General features: G+C 37.8%; 1 protein-coding gene across 1 annotated transcript in view; it reads left to right on the top strand.

Annotated features, from left to right (window-relative positions):
• TDP1 (tyrosyl-DNA phosphodiesterase 1) overlaps positions 1-13,996 on the top strand; it is a 51,455-nt gene extending 37,459 nt beyond the window's left edge. Inside the window, exons 14-15 of the mRNA XM_009319440.1 lie at positions 1,652-1,766; positions 13,606-13,996. Coding sequence (XP_009317715.1) covers positions 1,652-1,766; positions 13,606-13,679 — 189 coding nt within the window. The 3' untranslated portion in view covers positions 13,680-13,996. The remainder of the gene's footprint in view (positions 1-1,651; positions 1,767-13,605) is intronic.
• Positions 13,997-15,309: the final 1,313 nt, after the last annotated feature.

Genomic DNA, 15,309 nt, shown 5'->3' on the forward strand with positions numbered 1-15,309 from the left:
AGCCAACCATATCCTGGGCTGCATCCAAAGAAGCGTGGCCAGCAGGTCGAGGGAGGTGATTCTGCCCCTCTGCTCTGGTGAGACCCCACCTGGAGCACTGCATCCAGCTCTGGAGCCCTCAGCATAAGAAAGACACGGACGTGTTGGAGCAGGTGCAGAAGAGGGCCACAAAAATGACCAGGGGGATGGAACACCTCTCCTATGAAGAAAGGCTGAGAGAGTTGGGGTTCTTCAGTCTGGAGAAGAGAAGGCTCTGGGGAGACCTTCTAGCAGCCTTCCACTACCTGAAGGGGGCTTACAAGAAAGATGAGGACAGTAGGGCCTGTAGCAATAGGACAAGGAGTAATGGTTTTAAACTAAAAGAAGGTAGATTCAGACTAGATATAAGGAAGAAATTTTTTACGCTGAGGGTGGTGAAACACTGGAACAGGTTTCCCAGAGAGGTGGTGGATGCCCCATCCCTGGAAACATTCCAGGTCAGATTGGATGGGGCTCTGAGCAACCTGATCTAGTTGAAGATGTCCCTGCCCACACAGGGGGGGTTGGACTAGATGACTTTTAAAGGTCTCTTCCAACCTAAACCATTCTATGATTCCAGAAAGAAAAATCCAGTTGTTCAGTAATGTCTTAGAAATAAAGAACAAAAGCTTGATAGCCTTTAAACTTTTAGTCTATTCTAATCAAATTGTACTTGGTTGACAATAGGCTATTGGAAATCTCAGTATTAGAGATTTACTTTTGTATAACTCACTACAGTTGATGAATGGGATCCAGTTTCTCTGGAGAAGTGGCTAAGTAGTATCATTTGCCAAAGTTACTTGAATCGCTTTAAATCTATCTGCCCTTGTATTGTATTGCATTATAGTTTTTTTTTTCTTCAGTCCTTAACCTTGTTTGAAATCCACTGTCATTCTAATATGAGCGTAGTTTTTGAAACTTTTATGCAAGTAGTTTCAAATCTTCATTAAATTTTTTTAGTGTACGTGGATGGTGTTACCCAAGATACCTGAAAAGCATAGGTTTAAAGACTTGTTTCTGTATCACAAGTTGAATTTTAATTCAGTTCATGAAACACCCTGAACATCTAACTAATATGGTCAGGATGAAAATAAACAGCAAAGAGAAAATTTTTAAAGCTTTCCCTTTTAGTTAAATATTAAACACCAAAGGTGTTAATATTTTATTTAATAATTAAAATTTGATTTCAGTGTCTGTAAGCATTTATGCAAAAGAAGCAACATCTTGATGTATTGAGATATGCTGCCCATATGGTACTAGCAAAGACCTTAGACAATTTGGATAGAATTGCTTACACAAGCAAGGCCACAAGCATGTTTACCTAGTGAACGTGGAAGTAGATTGGTATATGTGTAAGGGACTGAGAAGGTAGAGTATATCCAATGTGGACCCAGCTGTGGGGCCAAGCCCATGAATGTAAAAGAAAGAGAAGAGCCTGAAATAGTAGTAATAAGAGAAGCTGAGTTCTTAAGACAGGAAGGTGCTTTAGGAAGTATCTAATCTCAGTAATGGATGCAAAACATTTTGTTTATTAAAATAACTCTTATTGAGAAAGAATCTATTGTCGATTAGGTTTGTCTTTTTCCCAAAAAACTAATAAGTCTTTCTTCTATGTGTTTCCCTTCCTTTATAGGGATTGGACAAAGGTTACTTTCATGTGAGAGGGAAAATGCTTTCAGAAAGTAATGATTCAGCAACATATTTTCCTGTACCTTATGACCTGCCACCAGCACAGTATGGAAGCAAAGGTAAGGTGTGACTTCAGAAGAAAAGTAGGTGTATTATATATGGAGCAAACTAATTTGAGTAAGTCTGAGTCATTTGAACACTGCTATGTTCCAAAGTTTTATTTCAACATTTTTGTGGCATGACTGCATTTGAAGTGATATCAGTCCCGCATTCTGCTTGCGACTTCAAAGAAAGCAACTATAGAGTCTTTTGGTTCTAATTTTTTCTTTATTGTTGGATCTACAACCTAAATACTATTTTTTTCATTCCTCTTCTGGGATTCTTGTATGCGTTAGGAAACTAGATATTCTTTATGGAAACAAAATGTTTTTCTGCAGATCTAATAGGGGAAGGAGTGTTGGAAGAGGAAGGTTTGGAAGAGAGCAGGTGTGAGGAAAAAACAATCCTTTGGAAATGGGGTGTGAAAGAAATACCATAGAGCAAACGTGATAGAATTGCTGCAAATCAGAAGAAAGAAGAGTTGCTTTTGGTCCATTCTATATTTCATAGTTTCAGACTTCATTTTCTTGAAGATCTGTATTGGAATCTTCCTTGGAGGGGTGGAGGGGATATATTTCGTAACACTTGAAGAGATATAAAAAATCTCAACCTTCTCAGCTTCTGAGACTCTCTCTAGAACGTGCAAATCAGGAAAGTGATAAGTAAGTGCTGCTATGGGGTGATGATGGCTTGAAAACCTAAAAATACATTGAGGATAATGATGTTGATGTGCAACCTGCAATATTTGGGAAGAGTAAATTTTTATATTTTTCTTCTTAAAACTAATGCAAAAAGATTGTAAATAACTTCTTTTTCTGAGAAGCCATGATCTAAAAAAGACAGCACAGCTTGATATAATAGAGAGCAACAAAGAGTTCAGGAAAGATAGTGTTTATAGCAACTCAAATCTTTCTGTAGATTTTTGAACTAACGAATGATGTGGGGAGAAAGAACATGTAAAAGCTAAGAAGTAAATGGACTTAGAGAGTCTTATATAGTAGAGAAAAGTAAAGACACATTATTTCAGGGTGACTGAAGTCCCCCAGCAGGATCAGAGCCTGCAAGCATGATGCTTCCTGTGGTTGAAGTAAGAATGTTTCGGCAGCATCCTCTTGATCAAGTGGCCTGTAGTAAACACCAACCGTGAGGTTTCCTTTGTTGGCTTGACCTCTGATTTTTCACCCGTAAGCTCTCAACCTGTTCATCACTGTTTTTCAAACACGGCTCTGTGCAGTCAATCCACTTTTTTTTATATAGAGGGCAAACCGTGCCCCCCCCCACCCCTTTCTTCCTTGCCTGTCCCTTCTGAACAGTTTATAGCCATTGATTGCAGTGCTCCAGTCGTGTGATTCATCCCACCAAGTTTCAGTGATATTGATTAGCTCACAGCTTTCTAGCTGCACAGTGGCTTCCAACTCCTGTTTGTTATCCGTGCTGTGTGCATTGGTATAGAGGCACTTCAGCTGAGCTGTTGACCATGTCACCTTTTTAGAGGAACAAGCCCTAATTCCTTTGCAGCACTTCACAGGTATTACCCTGTTGGTTCCTAATGCATCAGCAGCCCCTGGCTCTTCTGTGTTACTCAAAACTCCATCCCCTTCCACCACTGAGTCTAGATTAAAGCCCTACTTGCAAGTCTGGCCATCTTGTTGGCAAAGAGGCTCTTGCCCTACTTGGTCAGGTGAATCCCATCAGCTCCCAACAAACCTGGCTTCTCACACGTAGATCCATGATCATAGAATCAAAACCTTGAATATGGCACCAGCTACGCAGCTAGGCATTGACCTGTTCAATATGATGCATGTTACTTTTGTAACTTGCAAAGATGATTTTCCTGCTTTAAGAGCTTACTACTTACCTAAAAGAATTCTTAAATGGTATTTCAGTTTTCCCAGAGAAAAAATACTGGCTCAATGTAGAAATGATAATACAATCTATTATACTGTTTTATTTAGTGTAAAACACGCTGTCCATTTAAGTACTGTTAATGTTGTTTCGGGAAGTGGTGGCAGGGGTTGTGCCTGGGTTACTAGCTAACTAAAGGGGAAGAATATACTGCAACTAAAGGGGAAGAATATACTACAACTACCTGTTGTGCTCTGGGACATGTACGCATTGTCCGCTTGTTAGTTAATGCTCAAACTGATGTTTTTTGGAAGGTTTTTCTAAAAGGTCATACTTAAATTTTTGGAATTTTTAAAACAAAGATTAAAAATTAGAATCCGTGTGTATTCTCAAATGCATTACATACACTATCTTCCTCGTGCAAAAATGTAGTTGTATAATTAATACTGTTCTTGTTTTAATTCCTGCATTTAATCTACTGTGTCAGTGAGTTTTATGCATATTTCAACTAAATGTAAAGTTTTTTTCCAAATAATTCTTCTCACTTTTTGCATGGAAAGCTCATTTCTGTAGAGAACTCTGAACTGTACTGTAGTTCAGTTTCTGGGTCTCAGCTTTCTCCTGTGATATGAACAGCTGTCAGAATTCAAGTTGTCTAGGCTTTGGCAACGGAAGCAAAGTCAGCTGCCTGTGCCTTTTCACATCTCTTTCCTGAATATTCTGTTTCAGTTCCTCAGCATCCTGGTGGAAAAGATGTTTAAAGAATTCCCGTGTTTAGGGATGGACTCATAAAATAATCTGTCCTTAACAATACAGTTATCAACTCCCAAAGTCTCTGGAGAGTGATATAAATAGATTTATTTTAATAAAGTCTTGAGAAGCAGAAATGCAAGTAATTATCCTTTCCCTAAAGAAACCATATTGACTGATCCCTATAATTGAAGGAGAAAAGGCTCTGGGGGATTTTCCACGAACTCAGATTCTCTAACCATGGGAAAACAAAGTACACATCACTTTCATATAATCAGAAAAATCCTATCAGGAGCAGGAGGGAGGAGAAATGGGCGAAATAGTGAACAGATGGTCAGGAGCCGGGCCATACATTTGCCATGTAAAGTTCTAAGTAGAAGATAGGTATACCAAAATACATTTTTTCCTGTACTTGTGCAAATTCGAATCTTGGATCAGACATACTTAATGTTACAGAATTATATTATTATATAATGTAACAAGTGAAAAAAAAAAAAAAGAGTTCCTTAGTTTGTGGAAATAATTTAATTGCAGAGATTCTTTGTCATTCTGTCACAATGGCTTTCTGTCATATTAATTGGTGTTTATCAGATGGGACTGGACTTCCAGTGTGAAAACTGTTACAGTGAAGTAAATGCATCTTGAAAAGCAATAAAATGCATCTCGGGGCATACAATGATAAAGTCATCAGTAAATTATGTAAATAATCTGTCTGGTTTCAGCCATAATAATTCATGAGGTTGATCTGCAGTCTTTTAAAGTCCATTAAGTTCAATAATAATGAAATAATTTGGTTCCTGTCCTACTTTTCTCTCACCCCATATAACAGGGAGGGGAAAAAAATAGAGAAGACTTGTCCACCTTTGCCTGGTTTACCTCATTAGTCAGTGGGTTTCATTCTAAAACTCAAGTTTAGGCAAAACAGAAAAATAGGATCTCTTGGAGAAAATAGTGAAGATTTTCTTCCTCCTCCTCTTCCAAAGATTTCTGAAAAGTATAAATTGAGATCATTGTGAGACAGATAACTTCGTGGTTTTGCACTGTTTTTTTTCTCACAGAGGGGATGGATTATCCTTCACTGAAACGTAATCATAGGCTAAGCTTTAGTCACTGAAGGATGTACTGATGTGCTTTAAGATGTCACTGGTAGGGTAATTATGATATATGACCTCTGTGACACATAACATATTTAAAATTTTGCCGTTGCTTTCATTTAGTTTTCAGCTGTATTTCAGACTTGCACAGAGCCACATTTTACAATATATGGACAGGTAAACTCTATCTGCTGTGCCAACCAGAGTCATTTGATCTTCCTGAAGGGAACAAAGAATAAAATTTAACTGGGTCTCAAACCACAGCTGGTAGCTGCATAGTCACTTAAAAAAGAGATGAGGAGTTTGTAAGATTTCTTCTGTGAGAGAAAGCATACCAGAAATATTTTCATGTCAAGTAGCTCATTTTAACTACATAGGATGATTTAAAAAAAAAAAAAAAAAACAACCAAAACGCCCACAACCAAAAACAAAAGAAAAAACCCAAACCAAAAACAAAAGCCACCAACAAACCACACTATAATGCTTGGAAAAAAATATGTTTGGACCTAAAAATTGTCAGAAAGTAATGATTATGTGATTAATTAGCTCAATGAATCCGTGAATCTATGGTTTACATGTATTGTAAACCATATTGTTGTTGTATTATAGTAAGCTTCAGTATTTTGGGCAACTTCATCTGTTTTTTTTCTTGGTGAGTTGCACTTAACCTTCTTGTTACATTTAAGTGTGATTAGATTTCTGCTTAATTGGCTCTGTTTTCTGCTTTTTTAGGGAGATCTCAGCAGGTGAAACATTTCTGAAACATTTCTCTGCATTATTATTCTGCCAGATTTCAGATTTATTAATCTCATGTACTTGTTACAGAACTCTCTTACAGCACTACTGAAAAGGGGATGGGCTAAAAATATATTTATCAGCAGTTCTTTGAGTTGTGACTGGGTTACAAGGCAGGAATTTATATAAGCTTTTTCTGAGCTCTTAGTTCAAAATGCTCTGGAACTGCTTAAACCCTCTGGAAGAGAACCCCATAAAGTAGGGGGGTAAGTAACTGCTGATAAACGAGTTATTTCTCATTCAGTTTTCTCTTCAGTGTATGTATTAAATCAAGGAAAGAAACTGGCTGTTCAGTTGACTAATAGTATACAGAAAATATATGTATATACAAGAAAATAAGACAGGTTCCAGCTCAGTTCAGATTAATCTACAGTTAGTGAAACTACATGTTACTCTCTATATATACCAATTTTATGAATTACATTAGTCTTTGGTTATTTTGCTCTTTGAAGATTTCTTTCCTGGGCCATTCTAACAATTTGTAAAAATGTATTAAAATGTGTTTCATTATTTTCCAGCGGGGAAAATCTATTTTACCCTTGGTAACTGGGGGCTAAAGCTGTCAAATCTCATGCTATGAGAGGCTGGGAGAATGGTGGGCAAATGAGATAGAAATTTGCTTTAATGCAAGTTGAAGCATTGTGAAGAAATGAACAGTCCACTTAACAATTCATTAGTTCTCTAGCTGAAATTTTCAACCTCTGACAGCTATGATTTCATTTTCTTAAAAGACTCACAAAAGGACCTGTAACATGTCTCACAGGAACAGCTCTCTCCGTTGTGAAGGGCCCTGCTCACTGTTCAATATTCCATTGCCACACTTACGTGGAAGAGCAGATTTTCCGTGTAACTTCAGATATTCAGTGCTTGATATTTTGTCTAGTTTTCAATGAGTGGAAATTGGGAGTATGGTGAAATTACATTTGGTAAATATTTGTGGTGATTTCAGGAAACGAGTAACACTCCATCTAGTTTAATACACGTAAACTGCTGTTGTGTTGGATAAAACCAATAAAAACTTCATGGCATATTTGTCTCCAGATCTGGTAGGTTTACATATTTGTGTTTATCCTATTATTTAAAGAGTGGGGATAATTTTCATTTATCCTGCCTTGTGCTAATGACAGAGTGCCTAAAAGAAGAGGTCAGTGTCTTGTGCAGCTAAGCTAGAGGAATCCTTTATTACTCTGAGCTCCCTTACAGGGACCTGCTGTATCCTCAGGAAGTCAGATAAGTTCTGGGAAAATGTCACTGTACGTGGTCTCTACCTTTCTCCCACCTTTGTTTTTTGTCCAAAGTTCTAGAATTCTCCACTTTCTCTGTCAAGTAATTAAAATATTTTGGAAGAAATTAAGAAGATTCTGGGAAGTCATTCATATTTTCAATAACCTCCTTTTTCCTAATTAATATTGCATAGCTACATGGAACCTGTGTACTTTCTAGAGTTTGAAAGAACTTGACTGGCAGCATCCTATATGAATTTTCAGAGAACTTCAAGTCCTCTCATATGCTTAATATTGTACAAACTCTAAGAGAATACCCTTTCTTCTAAGAAGATGACAACTAGAAGCTAGTCCTGTTTCTAGTGATACTAATACATTGAATAGAAAACATTTCACTTTTTTAACACTCAAAGCAATGGTGAATATAAAGCTGAGTATGCGTAGAAGTTTAGTTTTCAATTTTTTCAAGCAGCAAGTATGTATTGTCATTGTAGTTCGTACACTGGGGTGGGTGGCGGGGAGCGGGGGTTGGAACCAATCTCAGTCAGTGTTGCCATCCGTTTCCTTCCTAGGTGGAACCAAAAGCATTATTATTGACTGGTAAACCTGCAGTTTGAGATTGCAGCTCTCTTAAGACAGCTTGACATCAGACGCTTCCTCAGATAGCCTCCCAGAGTCCAAGTGTAACATTTGAGTACATGGCAAAACCTGTTTTTCTTCAAGCTTTTTATAATGACCGTGAAGAAATTAACACTTTGTATGAGAGGAAACTTGAGTTAGAGTCACGATTTAGTTTGACCACTTCTATGTATTGTTTTGATAGGGTTACAGACTTGAAGACCAGAAGGAGCCACTAGATTGTCTGATCTGATTTGCCACGTTACTAGCCGATTTCTTTGAGCTCAAAGCTGGTGTTTGGCTAAGAGGGATCTTCCAAAATATGCTTCAGAACATTACTTGAGAGCATCATCATGAGATGGCAAATTCACCAGATGGTCAATATTTTGCTTCAATAGTTGGTCGACCCAAGAATTTAAAAAAGCACTTTATTTTGGTTATTCTTTTTTAGGATAGGTGTATGATGCCCAGTCTAGTTGTTGAACTTACATGTAATTTGACCCATCTTGTGCAGAGTGCAAGATTTGTAATTGAAGTCTGAGGAAATGTAACAATATTTCATCCTAACAGATCAGAGTTAAGGTTGCAGAGAACTTTTACTTGGGCATTTCTTCCCAGCTGCTTTAAATTACCAGCACAAAGCAATTTTATTATGCATGATATACATGGCTTGCATCTTTCTCTTGCTGCAGGGAATAACATGCACGTTTTACGTCTGGCAGTTTTAAAATAAAGATTAAGATCATTCCTACTCCAAAGTGACAAAGGACCTCATTAATTTTTAGCAGATAACGTTTGTTGTGTGCAACATGTACATTATTAACTCTTTGCAAATTGCTGTTTTGAGTAATTGCAGTTGTTTACCTCCAATAGTACGCTGAACAGCAGAAGGCCATTTGTGGGCAGCAGATGCGTCTTTAGGGCAAAACATTCAAAGAACTTCAAAAAATAAAATTACCTGGTAGCTGATAGTACTACTTAATATCTTGACAGATAAACTGTATAGATACAACAGTCTCCTGAACTCCTCTGTTGTTAACCAACAGGTTCAGGCTGTCATAACAAAAAAGACTATGACAAAGCTGAATGTATTGATCATACTAAGATAAAAGAAACCTATACACCAGCAATATAATTAGAGAGTTCCTTGGAAGGAAAACAGAAAATGATCCAGTCTAGTGTTTGGGAAACTTACACACAACAGCCAATCTTACTTAGCAAGATATCTTTATAAATAAAATTTCTTTGTGCCTTTGATAATATTCAGATTTTTATTTCCCTCTAGAATCTTTCAGATGAGTACTGCTATTCTGTTGTATAAAATTATCTTCTCATTGAGCTCCCTTGTCACATCTCAGTTGCAATATTGCTATTATCTCCCTTACCAATACAAGCTTTCATCCTCTCGTGAAAGCACAGCATTTCACTTAGAGTGCTTGAGGACTGATTCCCCTATCACTTTTGTTTCACCCTACTGAGAAGTTTCTTACAATAGACTTGCATTACACAAAGGGATACAGCCCCAGGGGTTTTTTGTACCTTTGCATGGGAAAAGGTACAAGCTGCTTGCTGTAGTCGAGGAATATCACTTAATTTGTGATTTAGATATTACACAGTTTACTGACTGAGGAAATCATCTGCTGTCTGGGAGGAACTTGAAACTTTAATACATAAGTACATCGAGGGGTTTTTTTAGAACAACTTGGGAAAGGCCTCAGAAAAATGCAAAGGACTTTTTTTTTTCTCGTCGCATCAACGCTTTGAGAAACAAAGCAAATCCTGCTTTTAAACTGCAGTTTTCTTTTTCTTCTTTTTTTCCCCAATGTGAGTGGTCATTGTCCTGGCCTTCAGGAATTATTACCTTGTTTGTGAATATTGTTATAGATCCCGTATCTATACCCCATCTGCCTTTCCCCCTTCTTGAGATCTTTCAGATATGATTTCTGCATCGAGAGGAACAAGATGAGTTCCTTTTTAAATGCCATGCTCATCCAAAAGGAAGGGAGAAAAGAGGCTGAAGCATAGTGTGCACCTTCTGCAAATGCTGAGAGGGAGAACTTTCCAGCCTCATGCAGCAGGGAGTAAGTTTGCCACGTTAGAATGTGTATGTAGAATGACTTGTAGAACTCCAGTTGTTTGTGAGTAACCTTTCTATATATGTGAACACTTACTACTTCACAGCTACATTTTTCAGTTGGAAGACTCACGAAATACTGTGAAAGATGATGTAAGAATCCAGACTCTGCATTTAGAAATCAACCAGGAATAGCTCTTATCCACATCTCCACTCACAGTGCAAGAGACACTTGTATTTTAAACTGTAGGACGAGGATCACAAAGATGCTTTAATTGTATTTTATACTTTACTATTCAATTGCATGTTCCTGTAATTCACAGACTTTCCTGGTTTTGGCTGTACATACCGTACTGCCATCTGTCATACTGATGAGAACATGAAGTTTTGAGATGGCTTGCTGGCGTGTTTTTGACCTACACGATATACTGCATTTGTAAAATACTATTGTTAAAATTTGCAAAACAACCTTCTTGTACCATTGTCAGCTCATGATTTCATATTCTATAACATGATCTCAAGTGTGGGGGATTCTTTGAGTGATTAATCAGGTGTACTTGAAAAAAACTTGTCTTGTTCTCCAGGGCCTCTCCATCTTTACATGAAATGTGATAGTCTGTGCAGTTGTGAGAGAATCTTCAAAAGTCTGCCTGAGTATAACTGAAATAGCGTTTCGTCTGAGATTTCAGATAATCTTGAAGTAGCGGGGAGAGCAGAATGGCCCCATTCATTTTACTGTGTGCTAACTCTAGTGCTAAAGTTCTGCTGCTTGTAAGTGAGGCAAGAAGGAAGCAGTGGTACTGGGTCACTAGGTAACACTAATTCCAATAAAGTGCAGTTGAGACAAAATTAGGGTATCAGAAAAGAAGAACTGAACTTGAAAGGTGTGGAAGGTAGGTACATTGAGTGCATTTGAAAAATATGGGGGCTATAAATAGGGAACGGTTAGCCTTTTTTTTTCCCAGAAGATCAAAGGATTTAACTTTCAAAAGTTTGGCAGTCATTTTAGTGTGCAACAGTAAGCCGCTGCGGTCATACAGTATTTGTATACAGTCATTGTCTTTCTCTTGCTGCTATAGCTCCTATTAAAAGCGATAAATAACTTTAAATTGGTTCTGACATTTTAAAAGTAACTGAATTATAATTGGTTTCAGCCATAGTTTTACACATGGCTTATTAAAATAGTATCAGGTGTTTTATAAAACCAACAGCATCCCATTAATAGAACAAAGTTCCAAGTACGTTAATAGCTACCTTAAGAAAATTTTCTTAAGATAGCCACAACAAAAGAGAACTGAATTAGGTATTGAAGCCTCTCAGAGTGCTTTAAGGGGTGACTGAAGTTATTTCTGTACATGTAAGTCTTCCTCTGCCTGTATGTTTTGCTGAATTAAACAGAGTAACTGCAGATGGTAGTGAAGATGGATAGGTCCAAGCTGCATAATGTCCTCCAAGTGACAGATTCCAGTGCTTGAGTGGGACTGGATTTATTCTGATGTCATAGATAGAGGTCAATGATCAAATCTGAATGTATGCTTGAAATCCTTAATGCCTTTTCCAACATTTGCTTTATTCTGTACCCATTCTCATGACTATTAATGTTTACTGTGTGGTAAGGTATTCACCTAAAATACAAAAGGTACACATGGCTCTCAAGCAGGAGACTGATAAAAGAAGCTTAGGAAAATAATGGTGCTACTTTTTTTTTCTTTTTTTAAGAGATCACTCAAAGGCTAGATATCCTGCAGTTGACTCAGAAACCTAGAGACATTTTTTGGCAGTGCACTGTGAGTTAAGTGCTATAGTTTCTTCCGGTTTCTGATGCCTTTTATTTTTTTGTGCTTGGAAATCACCTATGCACTGTAACCAAAAGCTAGCCAACTGCTTCTTCCACCTAGAAGCTATATCATGATTTTAAATCAGGGGAAGACATCAATGTTTGCTATTATTGTCCTCTTATAATAACATTATGTGAAAGATGGCATTTGTTGCACAGGCTGTTCTTTCTCTGGTGATCACATTCCTGTGACTTGTAACATCCCTATCAGTCTTCATAAACTCTAAACGTAAAGTCTTTTTTCAAGTCAAGCAGATTGAATTTTGTTGTAATTTAAAGCATTTTCCTATTACCCTCTTACTACTGTAAACAAGCACTTTTGTAAAACGTTCGCATAGCTGGGATATGTTTCACTGCGACATACGGAGCTACAGTACTAAAATTAAACGCACTCTAGTAGCAAGTAATAATGAGTACTTGGTAGGAATGCTCTCCCTGCCCCATGTTTAATTGGTGTGGTACCTGTCACAGTGTGCTGGTTGTGTAATTTACACATCCCTTCATTACTGCTTCTGTCACTTCCTTACTCTCCTCTTCTTGCTGCAGTAATTCTCACTTCATATATTGTGACAGCTGGCATTGGATCCTGCAAACTTAAAATTGGACAACAGTAATCACAATCAATAGCTTATCTAAAATTTCAATTGACAAGCATGTAGCAAATCTTCTTTAGCAAGTATACATAATATATCATGTAGATGAGTAGCTTGTTTTTGATAAATGAACTACCTCCGTCATCCTCCATACAATTCAGTTTAATCTATGCATTGTACAGATTAATGTCACTGTCTTCCTTCAGGGCTCATTTTGTAGATGGAGAAAAGAAGCAGGCTAGATTTATATAAACTTCTTATTTGAGAAAAATCACTGAAAGGATTGACAGAGTTTTATCTGTATTTCAGTAGGAGTAGCCGGAGAGAAGTAGAATAATAGCTTAGCTTCATAGACCGGCTGCTTTTCTGCAACACGTACGTGGTAGGAGGAAGAGCCTGGGGCAGGCTGCAGAGCTAGCAGTTGGCTCCTGCTGCGTTGCCTTTTCTCCTTCCCAAGAGTGGGAATAGCTTCTGTATTCTGAGAAGCGGAGGGAGGGAACTGTCTGCTGCAAACCTGTTGCTCCATCTAAAGATGTGATGTTTGAAGAAGTGTGGTGTGAACTTGAACATTTCAGAGTTCAGGCAGCGTCATTCTTAGATACTGAATTCTTACTGTCCACGTGAAAAATACTAATACGTTACAGCGCTTATTTATAATTCCATTGGGTTAAGAGATACGCAGCACAAAACTTGCTGCCTATGGGCCAAACCAAATTTGGCTGCGTTACTGTTCTTGTATACTGTCTGAAACACAATTCTCTTACAGCTGGTGTGGAGTATGTTAGGTTATGATAATTATATTTAAAATAATATTTGGGGAAAGCAAAGCCTTTTGAAAACTCTAAACCTTACCGTTTTAAAAAATAGCTGAATAAAAATTTCCAGTAAACTGAAATTGCACATGGGGTTACGCGAAAATCAGTGGGAATTTTGACCTTCCTCTTCCTCCAAAGGGAGGGGAGGAAGAGGATCAAAATTTTACATTTAATAACTGAATTTGTCATGAGCATGTTTTTGTTTTGGTTTACAGATCAACCGTGGATTTGGAATATTCCTTACACGAATGCCCCTGATACACATGGAAATATGTGGGTTCCATCGTGAATGTTTCCAGTATTCTGTGATGTTTCACTTACTGACACTGAGCCCGCCACGCTACTTGCAAGACTGCTTATTTCCGTTTTTTAAGCTATAATGTCTGCGATAATGGCTAATTTGTAGTTGAAAGGAGCATTAAAATGTTGACGATGGGGAGATTCTTGGAGAATCTATAGCCATATTACTATAAATGAACCTGCATTTTTAAATACCTTTTTATATGTTTTTTCCTTACTGTGGTTCCTAATATGCTTTTCAAGATTAAAACAAGTGTAGACTTTTCTCAGAGATTCTCTCTGCATTTTTAGCTGTAATGAATTTAAAATTTACTGTTCTGCAAGTAAGAGTACCTGAGTTAACAAGACTGTCAGTTGGCCCCAGTAGCTGGAATAAAAGTTATTGTATGTAAAATTTAAATAAAAATAAAGTCAATCTTGTTTATATAGACTTTGTTCCATCTTCTTCTAAGCGTGTACATTTCAAATTGGATTGAAACTTTGCTTTGCAATTATCACTTCTAATGCAAGCTCTATTATTTGCTGGTTTGGCTTCTTGCAGTATTTGGCTTCTTGTCAGTTGTTTCCTAATCCTCTTTTCTTTGCCCCCTTGCAAGCACCCAAGTACAGTCCAAAACACTAAACTGAAGTGGATGCTTGGGTTTAGCTGGATTAGTGGATGCTTCAGCACCCAGTGGGGCTTGGGTGCTGAAGAGTAGTCTTAAATAGTGCTGTGGGATGTATGAACAACCGGTCCTGCAGCCTGCAAATCTTGCAGTATAGTGTGGTACTTCATTCAGAATTCCCCCTGGATCCCAAATAATCTGACTGGGTAGCTGTTCCAGTGCTACCTCATTCATTTTGCAGTGTCATTCCCCAAGATGGTTTGGAGTACACTGGGGGTGCACTACCTCATAGTGTTCATCTAATGGCTATCCCTGTTTTCATTCAAAAATTACCACAGAAAAGGTGTGTGTTTAGGAAATCGTCATGGCATCTGGCTAGCAAGGAGTTTTCTTTTATTTTCCTACACCGTCATAGACCAATCCATAGAGAAACTATGGAGTACTGCTTCTTTTCCATCTTTCATATCCTTTCCCTGTTGTTCTACCCTGTCTAGTTACATTCAGGTTCTCTGGTGCAGTTATCAGATGGTCTTTCAAATCAAAAAGGTTATGGCTTTGAGTTACTGTTGGGGAAATTATTGTACGGTCTCTTATTCGAAGGGTAAATGTAGCTAGATAGTGGAATAGCCTTGCCTATAACACAGAGGAATTTTACACTCACTCTTCACAGCAAGTACCAGGAACTTAGGTATTTAGGTTGCTCATTTCTTAGCTCATGTTGGCAATTTAGAGGCCCGGTAATCATTATTATTGCTTTATCTGGTTTTGAGAAGTTTGCAAATAATGTGAGCCGAGTACGGGTCAGAGTGTTGCTGGGATGTCCACGGAACAGGTACGAAGATTGTTTTCTGCTTTCACCTTCCCTCGATCCTGTATGCAGAATCTTTACTGTTTATGCTACCTGCAGAAACTGTTTGATTCTGTCCCTGATGAGCCTGAAAAGACAAGGATCAGGGAAGGTAACAGGAAAATGGAGCCGTATGCTCTAAAATCTGAGATAACTTCATAGCCATT

The sequence above is a fragment of the Pygoscelis adeliae genome, unplaced genomic scaffold, assembly GCF_000699105.1.
Source record: "Pygoscelis adeliae isolate BGI_AS28 unplaced genomic scaffold, ASM69910v1 Scaffold71, whole genome shotgun sequence".
Classification (NCBI taxonomy): Eukaryota; Metazoa; Chordata; class Aves; order Sphenisciformes; family Spheniscidae; genus Pygoscelis; species Pygoscelis adeliae.